Raw genomic sequence first — 20,187 nt, forward strand, 5'->3', positions numbered from 1 at the left:
ATTCTTCAAATTTTGCTAAATTTTGTATATTTCTTAACATTATGAATTATAATTATATGAATGTGCTTTAATTCTTATCGAGACTTGCATTTTTTTTTATAGGAATGTTATTTGGTACCTATCATTCTATCAATAAGAAAACCAGTACAAATAATTTGTAATTTTATTCATTTTGTAATTTTTTTAATTGTTTTCATTCAGATGTATTCCTAACATTTTAGGAAAATATATATGTATAATATGTAATATGTAATTATAAAAAAAGTTAAAACTAAAATTAAAATATCGTAAACTCGATAGTTTGAAAAAAAGAAAAAAGAAAAGCAAATCAAGTGAAATATAGGAGAGAGGGTAATTAAATGTGTAGGATGAACATGGGGGGTCCTACCTTAATTTTTTTTTCTTTTTAAACCTTAAAAACCATGGATCAATAGGAGAGCTTTATTGACTTCAGCTTTTATAGATAAAGGATTATATGGAAATTATATGTTATTGAAGTTTGACTGTGGTCTTTCGTAATCACCAACACAAGACGTTACAGGATTCAATAGATGGAGACATGTTACCAGAAAATGTAAAGATTATGATACGATAATATATGATCCACGTACAAACAATATAAACGAAAATGAAAAAGATTTAATGGAAAATAGTGAGATTATAACCAACAACAGCATTCAAGGAAGTAGTATTAATAAAGTAAGTTTGGGCTAAAGCATAGCCTCTGGCCATCCTAAATAGTCCAGTCCCACCAACAACGGGCATTTCTCTAATGGGCTGAGTGACCAAGTTTCGGCCCAAAATGCTAACGGAGCTGCCATTGTAGATGCCTTGAAAGAAGACATAAGTGAAGGACATGAAGAGGGTACGATCAGTCATGGAGGATCGTCCCCACATCCCTTGAGCTCGACCAACTAGCTTGGAAGCCGGGTCTGGATGAATGGTAAGCGGCTCATCAGCCATGAACAACTTGCCAAACCCAGTAACACCCGGGGAGGCGTCTTCCGGCTCGGCTATCTTGACTGCAGTCAGAGCGTCTCCGGTGATGTTGTCGTGGAAGTAGAATTGTAGGATGGTTTTGTGCTCATACTGGTTATGACGACTAGTTTCGCCCCATTTTACGTGCCCGGCTTCAGCCCAACCCGCTTGTGTGTATCCTACAATTATGACTGTTATAGCTAAAAACTTGAAGATTTGAATTAGGAGGAGACTAATCTTGGTCATCTCGGCTTTCTAGTGTAGGATTGGAAATTGGAATAATGTATCATGTATGAGTTTGATAGCCATTTTATATTATTACGCTATTGCGATGACGTTGGGACAGACACCTTGCAACCAACTCACACGTATTTTAAAAATTATTATAACTCATTAACTCCGTAATTTGTTACTCCACATTACCAACTACGTTATGTTACACCACGTCTAATAAGAATACATTTTGACCGAGTTTGTTGTGATTGCTTACAGCACTACAACTATGTTACGGAGACTACTTCATTATTGGACAAGACTTATTTTAAGCTATGAATTATTTTCGACAGCTACATGCTATCTCACTGGATATATATGAATGCCACGAATACCCTCCTCATTGCCACAAAAAGGCCGGTGTCATAGCCAAAGTAAACGGTCCATTCATATCTACTCTGCATAATGAACTCAATGATGCAACAAATCTCCTTCTTTCGAATAACAAACATAATTTTATCATTGTTAAATCAAATTGTAATTATGTAAAAATATTTAGAAGTAGTTAGAATGTTATATCTCCCGGTCAAACTATAAAAGTACGTTTGAATGTGAACCAAATTCCGACACAATACTACATGGCTAGGGTCAACATGATTCCCCCCCCCCCCCCTCTCTATAGCAATAGTCTTGGCTCCCATATTCTCATTTGAAACAAAATCTTTCACGCAGACCCCTATTTTTCTTCCCTATTTATACACATGATCTAAAACAATATCATCCCTTGAAAGATCGATCCTTGTCTCCGAAACATATCTTAAATTTATCCAACCAAGTGAAAAACTAAACCCCTACTTCTAGAAAAATCCACCATCCAATGGAAACTAACCCTTGCTCTCGACAATGTTGTTTTTTTAGGGAAATAAAACAAATATGAAGTTTATATATGTGATACTTGGGACTGAGAGTTTTTAGATTTTGTTCATTAATACCTGTTTGTTTTTCAATTGGTCAAGGAAAACAATAATATTTACTTTGCACAATCAACTCAATAATGGAACAAATCTCCTTCTTTAGCATAACAATCATAATTTAATCATTATTGGGTCAAATGGTAGTTACGTAAAAACATTTACAGGTAGTTAAATGTCATATCTTCCGATCAAACTATAGACGTGCCTTTAAATGTGAACCAAATTCCAACGCAATACTACATGGCTGAGGCTGTTTATGACACCCCCTTATAACAATAGTCTTGCCCTTCATCTTCCCATTTAAAACAAAATCCTTCACCTAGACCCCTATTTTTCTTCCCTATTTACACACATTATCTAAAACAATCTCATCGCTTGAAAGATCGATCCTTATCTTCGAAACTTCTCTCAAATTTATCCAACCAAGTGAAAAACTAAACCCCTCCTTTTAAAAAAAATCCACAATCCAATGGAAACTAACCCTTGCTCTTGACAATGTTGTTAGAATTAAGATTTTATTTTAATTTGGATTAATGGGGTCAAGATTAAGTTTATCAGTATGATCTTTTGGGGTTTCTTGTTATTATTCATGTTACATATATGTTTTAATGCAAGCGATATTTTGCTGATAAATAACCTTATTTATTATCACTATCCTCGGTAAACTCATCACCCTCCATAAATGCATCATCCCTCCATCCCACTAATTTACCCGCAAAATAAAACATTAGCCATTGTGATTAGTTCTTACTACTTGAAATAACCTCCAATCCACTACCACTATCACTACCTTTCTGCCACGTTTTACATCTAAGAAGTCATAAATCACATTCACCTCCATGAAACACCAATCTTTACTCTAGATGATATGGATCCCCGTCTCCCTTATCAAAGTCAATTTATTTCTCCTTCAACAAAGAAAAATTTAAGAAGCAATCTTCCCTCTTATCTTTCTCTCTCTTTCCCTTCTTAGTCTTTTTCTCGTCCCCTCCCCTTCCTCCATTCCAGATACTCAAACAAAGTGTTTGGGTACTATATTTGTAAACTGAATAAATATGAATATTATATATATGCACGAACTTTGCTATTTATTTCATTTTGCATAAATAAATCTTACCACCTCCATCTCATTTTTATTGTCCTTTTTTCTTTAAATTTTATTATCTCATAATTATTATCTCCTTTCTCGATCTAGTAAGGAAAAACTTTAGTCAACCAACTCGTCGCAATTAACCTCGTTCCCACTCAAAACAACCTTTAGCCCACTACTTAATCCCTTCGGTTTACACATAAAACGGTCTAAAATGCAAGACTTTCATCACTCTCTTGAAAAGTCCATCTAACTCAGAAAACTAATTGCTACTTTCTGAACTTCATCATTTTTACATCCCGTAAAAATTAAGTTGAACAAAATGCAGAAACTTAGGTTTTATTTGATAACCAGGATTGGACATTTTTATTAACATTTTGAGAGTTTTTATATTATTTAAATAACAAATGTGCTATTTTGAGTGTTGATCATCGACATATTGAAATAGTAGATTGTGGTGTAATTTATTATTTTACATTATGATATTTAATTAGTATATTATAGGAAAATAAAAATTGAGTTTTTTTTATCTCTGAGGAAATTAAAGATCAAACTTTATCATATTTATAACTAATGTTATTCACTTAAAATATATAAATTTAAGCAAGTTCAAATAAGATAGCGAAAAGTTATAAATCACAAATCATACGAAGCAGTGTAATCATTTTTTTATTAGTATGAAATAAATGTCATAAACTTCAAGAGAATATTAATGAGGTAGAGAACTATAGAAGAGTTGGCAAGTACGTGACCTCCTTTTAGGTTTAAATTTTTTCTTTTATTTTTGTATTTTTGTCTAAAGGTGGTTAAAGCATCGTATTAACTATTACGCATGACGAATATGTCTCACCCTTCCCCAATTTGTATCTCTCCCTAAATTATAGTGATGATGTGCTCAATTTACACACAAAAAAAAAAAAATTATAGCATCAACAATAATTATTTTGCTCCATATAATTGAATAGTACCGTTTTTTATGCATGTAAATTTGTCAGAAGAAAAGCTTGAGAGAGACGGTCTTCACTATGTTAGGGAAAAACTACTCTTACCCTTTTATGTATTTTTCATGACTTTTTTTTTAATGTTGATTGTCGCTTGAATTGAATCTTAACCTTATACATATTTCTATAATAAGTGTATCTAATTTACCTTCAGGCTTCATTCAAATCTATTTTATTACTCGTGGTACCATTTTTACTTTAAATTGTAAAACAATCGCACAATAAAGTTTTTCAAACCATTTACTCATTTGTCATAATATGATATTTCGATTCGCAAATTAGCAGCAACTTTATTTATCTTTTAATACTCCTTGAAAAATAGATATCAAACTTTGTACTTATCAATAATTTGTGAATATGGTCTTATTTAAATTTTGATTAATATACTTTTATATAATGACAAATGAATGTGAATAATATAATAATAAATTATCAATAGAAGTTGAAGTGTATTGTGAGGGAAATAACTTTAAAATTAGTAGGAGAAATACTTATGACATTTGAAAAATAAACTTCGTATTATGTATAATTAAATATGACATTAACAATAACAAAAGACGTAGAGGCATATTTCAGCGCTCATTTTACTCTTTACATGAGTAAATTTCATGTAGTACGTATTATGCATGCACATTTGTCACAACCCAGTTCGGCATAGGGCCTTTTAGCCGAGAAAAATGATTACGCATCTGAGGTAATACCTCAGACCTTGTAGTTTTTGAGCATATACACATTTTTTCTGAGCATATTACCATTTATAAATATAGTTTTTGAGCAATATTATATTTTTTTAGTGTAATGTTTTAGTAAATGTGCTCAAAAACTTTATACTAAAGCAGAACTTAAAAACTTTAAAATAAAACTCAGAAAATAAGCAATAAGAGGTACTACCTCAGATATATAGTCTATGAACTGCCTTTTAGCCTCATAATACCTCATTTTTTTAATTAGAAGTTGTTATAAAATTGGATATTATAAATATATCAAAGGTTTTTTTTCCTTCTAATTTAATAAAAAGTCAACAAATACTAATGAATAATTTTTTAATATTAATAAATTATAGATAATTAATTTATTTTCTGTTTCTAATAATAAAATTATAAAATAATTAATTGATTCTCATTTCTAATAGGGAAATCATATTCCTAATTATAATAGAAAAGTTTGAAATAATTATTATCTCCTAATTTTAATAGTATAATTAGGAAAAAAAGCCTTAATAAATTGTTAATTTATTTCCTATTTCTAATAGGAAAATTCTAATAGGAAAATTATATTCCTAATTATAATAGAAAATTGTAAATAATTAATTATCTCCTAATTCTAATGCCGATAGTATAATTAGAAAAAAAAAGCTTCCTATTTCTAATAGGAAAATTCTAATAGGAAAATTATATTCCTAATTATAATAGAAAAATTGTAAATAATTAATTATCTCCTAATTCTAATGCTAATAGTATAATTAGAAAAAAAAGCCTCCTTTAGTTATATATACTAGTTGTAAAGCCCGTTCGATGCACGGGGCTCCCATTAGGATTATTTGTAAAAATATATTCTTAACTTGATAAAAAAAAAGTCCTACTATGTTGTCATTGACGAAAAAAAAAATCTTGATTGGTGTAGATGATAACCGATGAATTATTAGTGCTTTTAGCATAAAAGTTTTGCCATCGATTAGTATAACATCTAGTGACATAGTTATAGTAATTATTATGTAGCTAGCCTTTTCATTGTTACAGGCACAACCGGTTTTTAATTAAATACAAAATGCTCTCTCTATAAATGTGGTGAAGCTCACCAATATGAACCCTTAATAACGGAGACATGTCTTTATGAGTTTTGTAAATTATTTTACAACTACGTAAAACTGAATGATGTTACAAAAAACAACAAGTATATATCATAATTATATATATTTAGTGCGTTGAGGGAAAATGTTAGATCTCTTACATCATAATTTTACGTTGACTATTTACAATTAAGAGTATTTACTCATTATAAACATCTCGCAAAACTCCAATCCAAACTGAATTTCAATAGAATTAGTAGTCTTTAAACACAATCAAAATATCTCTGATTCTATTACATCGAATGAACGTTTTCAGTACCTTTTACTGACTTTGGAACCCGTAAGTATCTTTCCTTCTACTATGAATTTTCCAAGGCGATTGATAATAAGATAGATCCCGTTAGATAATTCTCTTACGAAGTTAATGTTCCTCAACAACTTAACTGACATACCACACTTGGTAGAACATACCATTAAGAATTATATTAAAAAAATCATCATGTATACTCTCTTCCCTTCTTAAACATCTTACACCTTGCTTCTTAGATGTCAACTTTTATAACTTTGACCATTAACATGTCGAAAATCATGGTCAAACTTCTGCATTGATGACTGTGTAGAAGCAATATGGAAGATCATTGCGAAAAGGATGAAGTACATTTAGTGTGAAATTCCTAAAAGATAATGAATCTTGCTCCCAATCAAAGTCTACACCAACTAAAATACTCTACCAAATCTCGCATATTAAAAACAAAAAATGACTCCTAAAAGAAAGGATGTCATATGGGGGATAAGACATGACAGATGTAGGCCCTCTTATACCCGTATTTAATAGAAAAATTACATGCTCCTACTTGTCGCAGGTAAAAATTTTCAAATCCATATCCGCTTCAACTTGGGGAGATCTTAAAATAGTTTCGTTTCATTTAAATGTCATATACTCGTCTATTCTATACCTTTCTCAAATAATTCTGATATTATTTTTATCCATATATAACACTCGTGGTTGGCACGATTTAAAATTCAATTTAAGCCTGAAAATTTATTTATATTCGCTACTTCCAAGACAAATGCGATATAGTTGGACATTTGTGATAGATTTTCCTTTTTGATCAAATTTGTTTTTTCTTATTCTAGAGCTAACAATAATTTTTATTCTTATGTGGAAAGCTAACATTTATTTTGAACCAATTATTTATTTATTTTGTTCCTCATGATTTTAGAGTATATATGTATCTTGTGTTACAATGCCTAATTACTAATATTTATTCTGAACCCATAGCTATAATATAGATTATAAAATTAAAAAAGGAACTTGAGATGTAAACAATAGGGTCAAAAACAAGTAAACATTGCCAGAAAAAACATCAAGAAGTAATTAATTAGATATGAGGAAGGTCGGGAGATCATGAAAAATCTCATATTTAAGCTTTATTTCAAAGAAATAAACTTTTGACCAAAATTTCATTTATCTTAATTTTTTTGTAAGTATGTGATAGATACATTATTTTCCAAAATAAGGGGAGCTACCTGTTTTTTTTTATTTCTTCAATTTATAATATTAAATATAGAGAACCTATTATGTCCTTTTATATCATTTTACCAAAAAAACAGTTACCTTTCGATCAGTTTGCCAAATATTTTTTACTTAATCAATTAAATTTTAAGTTTTTAATTTTCAGTTACCTTTTAAGCTATTTTTTTAAGTTTCAATTAACTTTTCAGTTAATATGACTAATGAAATTTAAGATATAGTATATGAATAATGTTTATGTTATTAATATACCATATAATTAGTTACATTGTATATTTTGAGTATCTGCTACTTATATTAGAATAATCTTATTAAAATAAATTTAATGTACTTGTATTAGGGTAATTTTATTAAATATTAAGAAATCTACTTTTATTAGGATAATTTTATTAAATTTGTTTCGAAATCTACTCTTGTTAGGAATTCTAAAAAATATAGACTCTCTAATATCGCTCGAAAAGTTATTTCTTTATATACATGTATTGTTTAATCTACTTGTATTAGGGTAATTTTATTAAATATTAAGAAATCTACTTTTATTAGGATAATTTTATTAAATTTGTTTCGAAATCTACTCTTGTTAGAAATTCTAAAAAATTTAGACTCTCTAATATCGCTCGAAAAGTTCCTACTTTATATATATGTATTGATTGATTGATTGGTTAACACCGTCTTAAATATTATTATTAAGTTACTAAGATCTTTTATAACTCTCCTTTAATTGTTGTCTTATTTAAATCGATTATGAGTACTATCATAACTTATGATTTCTCTTAATCAAATATTTGTGCGGTACTTTTTATATTCCACTTTTACTGTCTTACTTTCTATTTTGGGAAGATTTAAAGATTAAGGATAAAATTACTAATATACCCCTTTAATTATAAAGAATGGACAATGTCATTTTGATAGAGGGAGTGATGGTTAAACGATTAGGGGTAATAATGGTATTCCAACCATTTTAGCATATTAAATTTAGAAAAGACAATTAATTTGGAATAAATTTTAGAAAAGATACAATAAAAGTGGAAGAGAGAGAATACTAAATACCATTTCAATATCAGTAGTCGTCTTATCTCTTGTACAACTTAAAACAATTAAACTATTGCTATAAGAATTTGTGTTTGAAATAATACAGTAACTAGTTTTATTCCCGTGCAAAAAATGCATGGGTCTTAATAGCAGGCACTATCATTAGATACATGAACATATAATTGAGCGTGATTAAGTGTTCAATACCGTGACAATATAAATAGTCCATATTTGGAGATTTGAATATCAGATATTATACAACCGTATTTTGTTAGAATTATATTAAAGGTATTTGACATGTTAAACCCGTTGAATGTATGTTTTTTTTTTTTGGTGTTGACCAGGAGTATCCCCTACCGACAGCTGGGGCAATCTCCTTCGGGGTACTGAAGGCAATTTAATGGGTTGACCCCTCCCAAGTTTGGCTTTTTCATTCGCAAGAATCAGGAATCGAACCCCTGACCACTTGTTTAAGAGATGAGAGCCCTTACCACTCACACCAACCAACTTTGGTATCCGTTGAATGTATGTAAAATTGTAAATTGCAACATTTATGTAAATTGTGACATTTTAACTTATGTTTTAACATAAGCAATTAAGATAGAAATAAGAGAAATTGGTTTGAGGAGAGAAGGTAATTAAATGGTATAGGAGATATGGCGGGACCCACATTTAGAAATTCACCAGCCAATCAAAAACCAAGAAAAAACTTGTCTTTTATACTATGTAGATTGGTAACAAAAGAAAAAAATTTTGAATGAATTTTTTTCGAGCTTCATGGCAGTACCAAGATTTAGTTACAAGATGGGCCGAAGTGAAATTTTTTAGAAAACATTAAAAGGCCCAATTTGTCAGTTCATGATTTGGATTTAAGACCGTCAGGCGTCAGCATCAAAATTATACGAGAGAAACATGAAAAGGTTTGTTGAGATTCAATATCTCTACTAGTTTTACTCCCGTGTAAAAAAATACACGGGTTAACTTTAAATTATCATGTACTGATCTTGTATGAATATAATTAGATATAATATTTAGTTTATCAACAATTAAATAAAAAAATATGAATTGAAATTAAAATTAGAGAATTGACATTAAATTAAATTAAAAATGTAGTAATAAACTAATAACGAATTAAATAAATTACCCAAAACACTTGTAAAGAATTTGTTGTTAAGATCATAGGTAGGCTCCACATTAGAAAATTACATTTTTGCCCCTAATATCAGGGGCCAATCACAATTCTCCAAAAAATTTAATTTTTATACTATGTAGATTATTGAAGGGCTAATGACATGCAGGGTTTGTTGATTAATATTCTGTACCTACACCAGTAACTCTCTTATAAGACCGTCTCTTATAGTATAAGACGGCTCCAATACAAAGAGTTAGCCCAAAATAAAAGGAATTTAATAAAACAAACAAATAGATAACCCATCTTCTTCTTTGCACGTGTTAGGGTTCAAACCCATGTCCACATCGGTGGAATAAATATGGAAGCTCATCTTTATAAGTGTCTACAAAATATAATAGTACGAGACCTTTTGAAAAGGAGTCCAAGAGTAGTAAATCTGTGAGAGGCTTGACCTAAAGCGGACAATATCGTATAATTATGGACCGTGGATACCGATGCAACAGAGGCCAACACGGGATATTCAGGCTTCCGCACAACATCACGAGTATAATATATTTTTATGTATCACATTATATTTATATATAGCCAAATAATAGAAATTGTATAGGTACTATTTTTTCATACAAATAAGTAAATAACTAGCTATATGAATATTCAAACGTAATTGCTCATTCATGGATGCATTTTACTATTTCACGGACTTTTGTCATTTGTTTTCCATACCTTACCCTTCCTCCAAAAACCAAAAAAAAAAAACAAACACTCTCTAATTCTCTTCCTCACAAAATTAACTAAATTTGTCAGATTAATCAACTATGGACACTTTAGTTCTTATGTCGATCAAGTAATAATTTGTATTTACTTTTTATTTACTTCATAGATTAATTTATTTAGATTAATGAAATTAGGGTTTGTATAAATAATTGTCAATTGAAAATTTTGGTTCGAGTCTTGCGTTATATGGATGTGGCACGCCATATTCACTGAATTGGACGACAAAAAAGGTGCTTTGGATTCAAACAAAGAAGCGTATCATAGTTTGGTGTGATAGTTTTGCGAGGAAAAAACCCAATATTCACTGAATTTATTTGACCAACAGTAACACATCTTAATTACGATTGATCGCTGGCGCTATCATTGCTAATTTGCTAGGACTAAAATTGTTTTACACAAAGGGAGCATATTTTCAATTTGCAACAGTGAAAAAGTAACGGATGGTCGGTCTGAGGAGGTGGCAGGAGTGGTCCGGTGGTGTTAGAAAAGGGGATGTATTGGGTGGGAGGCGGATCTGATCGTTTGATGACCGGTCTGAGGAGATCATCAAGACCGACCGATGGTGCATGAGGGGCAGCGATAAGGGTGGTGGATGGTGACTCATGGGTGGTGGTGATTGAAGGGTGGTAGTTAGAGTTAGAAATTTGAAACAAATTGAATTGGAACAAAGAGAAAATAAAGTCATTAAAATTAATAAAAGGAGTATAATGATCATTTATGTTCATACAAGAGTAAAATCCATCTATGAATAAGTACCACCCTATTCAAATAATTAGATGTATAGGCATTATTTTGTGTATATAGGTAGCTATATGAATCTTCAAATAATTAGATGTATAACTATTATGTAGCCACACACTTTATTACTTGGTGCAAAATTGATCCCTCCCCGAGGAAACACGCCCTTTGCTAGTGGCGGAAGATAAATAAAGAACTATCTTTAATTACTAACAAAAAGAATTTCAAAAATATTACGTTCAAGAATAAAGACAATTACTTAATATATGAAATGAAAACTTAATATATGAAATGAAAAATACAATACGAATATTGTAAAAATAACGAAACTATCATAAAAGAAAGTCCTCGATATGATCGACTTACCTAGCCCTCCTAGGAAACATTGATTAAACTCTAAGTATAACTTATAAGTGTGATTGTACTCTTGGTCTTATGTGCTCTATGGGAGCATTATTGCCAAAGAGCTTTCTTATCCATCATCATATAACAAATTTTAAAGGGAAAAAAAAAACATACCCCTAATTTGAAGGGCATTCTTTTATATGGATCCCACCAACCTGGTGTGTGGATAACAAAAATAATCCACGTTTTCTTTTTTTGGGATTATGATTAGTAAAATAAATATAATATTGTGTTAGAGTAGTATGATATAGGTATTAAGTGAGAAGCTTGCATTGGTTCAAAGTAATGAATGAATGAATCAATCTTCTAAAGGTAGAGGAATTGAATTGACTTGAGTAGAGCAAAGATCAAAGATGTCTTCAAACATGACTGATCCTTTCATATATTCCTTGAATTTGTCACAACCAATTGTCTCTTGATGATGATGATAATTTTGATCAATAGGCTTGAATATTGTTGTTCCTGTTATGTTTATTTGTGGAAAATCTTCCATCCCTAAGGCTGGCAATGGCATGTTCAAGTAATTACTTGCAGCCATCTGCATTTCCTGCAAACCAAACCCATTCTTTTTCAATTTTCATCATCACTTTTTATATGTCATCTTTAAATCTTAAATTGTCTTGCTCACAAATAACGAACGCCAAATTAATTTTCGTGTTATCATATTTCTCAAGATTTAACCCTTGCAATTACCTACCATAAGTCTTGTATAACACGGTGCTTCTATTAGTCATTTATCTACTTAACATAGTAATTAAAATTTGTTTTTTGGAAGGTAATACGATCTTATACAATCATCTCTATAAAAAAAAAAAAAAAAAAAAAAAAAAAAAGATGTTGATTTTAGTGAAGAAATGAGGGGAAAAGGAGACAAGATCTTTAAATTGTAGTGAGTCAAAAGAAATTATAGAAGTTGGTGAAGAAAGCTAGTTTAGAAGTGATAGAGTGTAAGAGATCTGAAGAAGCAAATGAAAGCTCTTTATCAAAAGATGGAGAAGGGGAAGTTAAATCACTTGTTGTTACCTTTCATACTTTAGGATCAAAAGAGATACTCAAACGGCTTATCTTTGTTGGACCATTCCCAGTTTATAAGACCTTCAACTTCCCTTTACTTTTTATGTTATGTGACCAAATCATTACTTTCCTCAATCTGGATTCCTTTTGTTTTTAATAATCAGAACTTGTTACATCTAAGACCTACACTTTGTAATTAAGATGTTAATATTAGGATCTGTTTGATAGTGCATTTAAGCTAATTTATTTTATCCAAGTTATTTATTTTGACTAATATTTCAATTAATTAAGTTTTTTGGTAAGTGTTTGGGCAATGACATTTTTAAATTAGCGAAAATAAAAGTCTCACTTATCGTAATTTAACAAACATTTTAAGTTAATCATTTACCTCATCAATTTTTATTTTTCAACCATTTTATATTTTGGGTAAACTTTTCATATTTTAGCCACTTAATTGATCAGTTTTGAGTTAACTTTTTAGTTTTACCAAAAAGGGTCTTGGGGTCATTAGAGTTTTGCAAAATTGAGCAAATTAAAACATTTCCTCATTAAAATTAAAATTAAAAATTAGGCTATGTGATTTGTAAATTGTAATACGACTAATTCACTCAGCACATAAATTACTACTTTTTTCATTGAAAAACAACCTAAAAGCAAGAAACATTTAATGTGCCTCATTTAGGGCCGCATTCTTATAAAGCATAAAAAATATTTTTCCCCCACCACATTTTACTATATTTCAATGTTAATACTTCCCTCATATTAAGAGAAAAAAAACAACGGAAAATTTACGTGTTACCCTTGAACTTTGCCATTTTGCGCGTGATATCCAATTTTTAAGCTTGTGCACTTGATATCCTTGATATTTGATTTTCAATCACAACGTGCCTTTTTTTGTATCGTTTTTAAAATTTTCTAATGAGAATAAATCATAGACTAGAAATCGGAATTGACTATTTTTTTTTCTCGAAATTGATTACCTTTTCGAGATCTATAAATTCATAAAACGAAAATGGTCATTTGGAAATGTAAGATCAAATATATGGTTGATTTGATATTTTCTCAAATCGACAATTTTTTTCTCAAATAGTAAATTATAACGAGATAATCGTTTTAGGAAAAAAAATATTGTCTATTCTGAATTCCGGTCTAGGAGTTATGCGCAATAATTGAGTTTCTTTAAAGCGACAAAAAAAGTATGGTGTGCATGAAAATTAAACATGAAGGGTATTATGTACACAAACTTAAAAAGTTGGGTATCAGGTGCAAAATGGAAAAGTTCGAGGATACCACATGAATTTTCCGAAAAAACAACGGTAAGGCTTAGTATGAACGGTTTTGAACTTGTGCCCTTAATAACCTAAATGTGATTACATTTGCAAGATATTCTCACTAATTATGGCAAAAATGAGTTTATACATGAATATCTCATGAGCACTGATTATGGTAAAAATGACTTTATACTTGAATATCTCATGAGAATATCTTACAAATCTTAACTCGTTTAGGTTATTAATTGTTAGAAAAACTGTAATACGAATTGGCCTTAACATCTCCTATGTTTTAGCTATCTTATCGGTTATCTTTTTAGGGTTTTAGTTAACTTTTAGTTCTCAACTACCTTTTTTCAATTTTCATCTAATTTTACCAATTAGAGGTTAAATATTCTCTCCACATCATTATCAAATTATCCGAACACAGACATCAATTTTATGATTTTATCTTCCCCATTTATTTATATTTTCATGGAATTGAGTTGTAAACGTGTTACAGCCATGGCAAGATAACTATCCTCCTATCTACAACATCATCATCCCAATGTACAGTTTACGTATATTTTATTTTGAGATACGAAAATAAAGCAAATATAAAATGTTGACCATGACGAAGTGAATATATATTCTCTATATTAGTAGGATGTGATAGAAAAAAATATTATTGAAAATGGGAACCTTATTGCAAAAAAAGTATGTATACCTGGATAAAAGTAGATGGAGAATCCAATGCAAAAGGGTAGAAATTAGAGGAACTGTTAGCTTCATCAGTGGTGAAAAATGGTGTTTGAAGATCACGATCGTTACTTAAAGCACTTCCTGTAGGTGTTAATTCTTGATTAGTGAGCTCTGATGAAGTTTCTGAAGGAAACTTATTAGAAAAACCATCAACTCCATCTTCATACACTTCCTTTTCTCTTGAAGCTTCTTCATCTATGCATCCTGCATTTTCGTCTCTAATCCTTGCTGCCATTTGCATCGTTTTCTTGAATACACGGCATAAAGCATACGACTCCTATAGTTATACAATAAAAAAAAAAAAAAAAAAAAATTAGGGCACCAGCATATAATTGAGTATGCACTTAAATAATAAATCTAATGTTTAAGATTAACCACTGGTCGATGATTGGCTAAATTTTAAAATAAAATGAATAGTGCAGGTATAAGTACTCACAAGTCACAGATCATAGAAACTTAATATCTTTATAAGAGGTATTTTAATTAAAATAAAGTAACATTTGAAAGGAGTAAGTAATACACTAGTCTTATTAGGATAATGATATAAGGTAGGATAATTGCGAAAAAAAGGCAAAATGGAATAATAAGGGATGTGAAACGTGCCTGAAAAGAAGGGTTAGTAAGGAAAAGACGGTAAAAATCGTAATTTAGGAATGATGAAAGCAAATTACATGTAGTCTAGGTTACAAAGGTGTAATTAGAAATTAATAAAAGGAAGGAACAAAGATGATGATTGCATGCATGATGGGTGTCGAGTACTACTGTGCTACATACGTTGCCTGGATATCATGCATGTAATCATTATTTTCCTCTGAAACTTGTCATGCAACGTTCTTTTGGTTTGATTCCCTCCCTCTAATCCTTTTTTTTATTACATAATAATGCAATGCTCTAATCTACTTGTACTTCCAAATAAACGCTGCAAACCCTAATAGCGCCTACCATACCTTTGCTACCTAAACTTAGTAAATAGTTCTTAAAATAAATAAACTACTAAAAATCAAGTTTTAAAAAAGTTTAATTTTATAAAGAAAATATCAATTGGAAACATAATGCAAATGTTTTCTCAACGAGAAGCTTAGGTGTACAAAAATTATTGTTAAAAGATCAACAAAAAGAGCGTAAACTAAACATTTTATAGAGGTAAGTTAGAGTATTTTGGGTATTTTAAGAGATTTCATTAAGTTTAGGGATCTAGTGGCCGTGATGTTTTTAAAAAAAATGAGTGATACCACGTGAAATTTGAAAAAATACAAGGATAGCATGTAGAAAAATCATATTTTTCAGAACTGAAAATTCACAAGCTAATTAACCCTCTCTCAAATTGCAAAATACTCCGTATCAATAAGTTTTAGACGAGCACAACTCTAATACTCACTATATATACCAATAGTCGTTGTTTAAAATTGAAATATCGATTCTGACTAAAACGAAGTTAAAATTCAGTCAATATTGAGCCACGAATTCACTTCATTCTCAACTCAATCATTTTCTTAATCCATATAAAAAATACGGTAGGTTAATAATGTTCAATATATACTCGGAATAAATAAATTACTCGTATGTAATTATATGTTATCTACTACTCCGTACAATATATCATAAATGTAACAGTTGAAGCTTTTGAAAGACAAGAAGGGTTTGATTTAAGAACCTTAAGGGAAGGAGTGGAGGCAGAAAGAGAGTCAAGAAGGCGATATTCGTGCATAACCCAATTAGTACGAATACCGTGAGGTGCTCTTCCTTTATAATACACTAACGTCTTCTTCATCCCAACGGGTCTCTTCTGGGAGTGAACAGGCCGGTCCTTTCCGGTGGCCTTCCAATACCCGGCTTTTGTTGCTCGGTTCGTCCTCGATCCATTTGGGTACTTCCTGTCTCTTGGGCTGAAGAAATACCACTCCATGTCCTTCCCCGGCAAATAAGACTTGTCTACATAAATTACCCACAAAATCGAGATCTTAAACGTTAATTTTTAGTTACATATACCGTATGTACGTCCTAATTATCTACTCCCATAAGTCAGGTACATACTTTGTTAAGTTAACAACACATATATAGTTAGATACCCCTTAATTTAAGTGCTTATGGGTTTGCATATTTTGATAATTTGAAAAACAGTTGGGCCCAAATTTAAATCAAGTTGATTAATTAAACCTTGCTTGTTTATAGTAAATAAGTTGGATTCTTATCAAATCAAAAGTTGAATCCATCCATTGTATTGGACAACGTTACAATCACGTACACTTATTAGAAATCACTATCACATGTTATTATTTTTCATACGAGAAAGAGGACGGAATAAGAAAATTGAGAGTTGATACTAATCATACTATAGATGATATATATATAGGAGTACAAACTAAAAGTAAGAGGTAAAAAATAAATAGCACCAAGCTAAGTACGTACACTCATCAAACCTTACTAATGCTACAAACAAATTGTACGAGTAATAAATAATAAGCATCTGTATACCTGGTAGATCCCATGGTTCACACTTGTAAAGATCAATTTCAGGGATGATCTCAAGCTCGATTTTGCGACCGCTGATCTTCCTCTCAAGGTAGTAAGCAACAAGCTCTTCATCAGTTGGGTGAAACCTAAATCCTGGTGGTAAACTCACTGGTGCCATTTTCCCACTCTACTAGTTACTACTACCTTAATTATATGTATGTTAATATGTATGTATGTATGTAACTTGGTTGGGTTCGTAGTATAGAGAAAGATGAAAAGAGAAGAAATTGTTAACGAGTTTTTATTCTTTTTGGGCAAAAAGAAAGAGGTGTTATGTTGTGTGATAGAGTAAAGAGGGTACAATAGAGGGACAAGACAAGCTTGTATCATATGGGAGCTCAAATTTATAGACCTACTGTTGGGATCGTTGCTAAAGTTGGTCCATACCTACATTATTACCTACTTTGCCCCTTACCCCACTATTTTTATTTCTATTTACTCCTACTTTTTATTTTTTTAGGATTAGATATCTAAATGTCCCCGCATTTATATTCAATATTCACTTAACTCGCTTCTTAACTAATTCATGAATATTAAAATTGTGCTTGTAAATGTTTAGATTTAACGTACATCTTTTTTCTTGTATACCGTATATTACAATTAAATTTAACGATAATAATTGATAACGACAACGACAGAGGGAGTATTTTTTAACCCTATTATATATGTTATTAGTTATTGAGTGTGGAGGTAAAAGGTGATAGAGAAGAATAGAAGTAGATACTAGATAGTGAGGTAGCGGTGGGGGAGAGAGAAAGAAAGATGTAAGGCAAGACAAAACTGCAACAAGAAAAGCCAAAAGTATATGATCAGCTAGCAAAGATGGATAGCATGATCTATTATGAGAGTACTCACTACTCTAAGGGCAGATTAACTAAAGTCATCTCTAGTACGTATTACGTAGTGATCACAAGAAGTAGATTATTCTTGCATCTATTCTCACACTCACCATCTACGCGACTACGCATCTACTACTTACACACACACACACAATTGATCCACCCACTTCTCTTTGTAAACATTGTTTTCAACTTTTTATTCAAGTTTTTAGTTTTTACCTTTCACGATAACTCATTTAATTAAATGCCATCGTCTTTTGTGAAAATCATTCAAGTGCGTATTAATTATATATAGAGATACAGAATAAAAATACTCCGTGTAGTTATATAGTATATTATTTATAATCATTATGATTATAATTACAGACCATATTTTATGTGTCATCACGATTGTATTAAGAGAAACTAATACGATAAGTTCTCTCTTATTATATTCTATAAGGTGATCATTTAAAATCATTTTACTAGACCATTTGATCATTAGGGTAATTTAAAGATGAAAAAAATGCAATGAGACTTCACTAATGTGTTCTAAGTGACTAATTCTATGCGTTAATAAACTCCGTAAATCTCTTAAATAAAATATACTTTTTAAATTTCATTTTGATTGATTGTTCTCTTCTGATCTGTTCAAAATTTAATTCTAAATGAAATACTCTGTAAAAGGCAAGTAGGGAAGGGCAAACGTCTAGGTTATGTAGATTGAGGGTTGTGTGTGAAAACCCAACCCATAGGGAGGATGAGAAGGTTCCCTGCTTTTGTCTGCTCTCACACCACAAGGGCGGGCCCCCACTAAAAGACATTCTTTGTGGGACCCACCATAAATAACACGCATACCTAGGTTGTTAATCTAATCTTTAATTATTTTGTTAAGTAGTAATAATACTAATCACAATCATATGCTCCTCTACTTTATTAAAACCGTAGCTTTATATATATTCTACTGTATAATACTAATAATACTGTAATAGGGACTGCTTACTTAATTAGTTAATTAGGTGTAGGCTCTAGTAATCAAGATCTTGTTTAGGAGGATATTAGATAGATATGCGTATGTTATATGATGATGATGACGTTATCCTGATCATAATACATTTGTTGCACTTGTGCATGTTAATCTTGCACCATCGTCTCGTCAGATAAAGCGGCCACGCAAAATTTAAAAGCAACGGAAGACATTTGAGGTGCCGGTATGCCATAAACCAGCATTCGTCGAACCTCGAATAATCGTGAAAAATAGATTAATATTCGTTTAATGCTCGTTATTTGAGGCTGAATTGAATAGGTTAATACATTTGTTGGACTTGTGCATGTTAATCTTGCACCATCGTCTGGTGCGCATGGTTTTAAGATCACCTCTCTTATTAATGTATTAGTCTCGTTGCCAAGATAATAAATAAAAACGTAGGTTTATTTAGCAATTAGCATGCATTTGAAAGTGAGTGACACAGGCACAGCCAAGATAAACTTTGAAAGCCGCGGATTTATTATCTCATCATCCGTAAAGTTAGCTTACAAAGCAAAAGTTAATTTAGGTAAGTCAGTAACAGTATCTCTTTCGACTTTACCAATCAAGGAGATGATTGGTTGACTAGCTACCACTCCAATCGCAAGACCGCCCAATTATAAAGTTACTGCTAAAGGATACGGTAAAATATATACAGAGTATATATGTTGCTAGGTAAAGAGATTAACCTACGTTGACAGTTGACACTCAGCTGCATAAAACCTCAAACACTGGCGCATGCTAAATTTTTACGTACAAATATAAAATAATTGAAGCACTGTAATTTCAATTTTGACAGTCACTAATGTATAATGTCATAGGGCATTTGCTCGGGTACCAGAATTTGACTTCCGATCCGCTCAAAAATTCTTACATAAATGTGATCCAGATTAGGGCTTAGGCACTACTTCGTGTAGAGATAAATCATGGATTCTATTAACTTGTTTTAATATAGTTATCCAAAAGATACTATTCTGTAGATGACTAAGATTTACACATTTTTTTTTGTAAAAATTAACGATAATTTTACTAGCTCCTAATAAAATTGTTCAATATTTAGATGTGCAAAGAAAGAATAAATATAATGAAACTTGCAAAAAAAAAAAAAAAAAGGGAACTCAAGATTTTGAAATCTTCATACT

General features: G+C 30.8%; 2 protein-coding genes across 2 annotated transcripts; both read right to left on the minus strand.

The window, feature by feature from the left end:
- Nucleotides 1-639: 639 nt before the first annotated feature.
- On the minus strand, nt 640-1,224 carry LOC141639175 (dirigent protein 23-like). Its single transcript, XM_074448355.1, has one exon. The coding sequence runs from the start codon at nt 1,222-1,224 to the stop codon at nt 640-642; it is 585 nt and encodes a 194-aa protein (XP_074304456.1).
- A 10,216-nt stretch (nt 1,225-11,440) lies between these two features.
- LOC141639165 (NAC domain-containing protein 86-like) lies at nt 11,441-17,502 on the minus strand. Its single transcript, XM_074448341.1, has 4 exons — nt 17,162-17,502; nt 16,341-16,618; nt 14,652-14,963; nt 11,441-12,207 (listed from the first exon to the last, which is right to left on the minus strand). The coding sequence occupies exons 1-4, from the start codon at nt 17,316-17,318 to the stop codon at nt 11,959-11,961; spliced, it is 996 nt and encodes a 331-aa protein (XP_074304442.1). The 5' UTR covers nt 17,319-17,502; the 3' UTR covers nt 11,441-11,958.
- Between the last annotated feature and the right edge of the window lie 2,685 nt (nt 17,503-20,187).

The sequence above is a fragment of the Silene latifolia genome, unplaced genomic scaffold, assembly GCF_048544455.1.
Source record: "Silene latifolia isolate original U9 population unplaced genomic scaffold, ASM4854445v1 scaffold_290, whole genome shotgun sequence".
In the NCBI taxonomy this organism is placed as follows: Eukaryota; Viridiplantae; Streptophyta; class Magnoliopsida; order Caryophyllales; family Caryophyllaceae; genus Silene; species Silene latifolia.

Coding starts and splice junctions, on each gene's coding strand:
- LOC141639165 (XM_074448341.1), bottom strand. CDS start 17,318: ATGGCACCAGTGAGTTTACCACCAGGATTTAGGTTTCACCCAACTGAT. Junction 14,964..16,340: donor CCTCCACTCCTTCCCTTAAG/GTTCTTAAATCA, acceptor GTATAACTATAG/GAGTCGTATGCTTTATGCCG. Junction 12,208..14,651: donor CTCCATCTACTTTTATCCAG/GTATACATACTT, acceptor TTTGGTTTGCAG/GAAATGCAGATGGCTGCAAG.
- LOC141639175 (XM_074448355.1), bottom strand. CDS start 1,224: ATGACCAAGATTAGTCTCCTCCTAATTCAAATCTTCAAGTTTTTAGCT.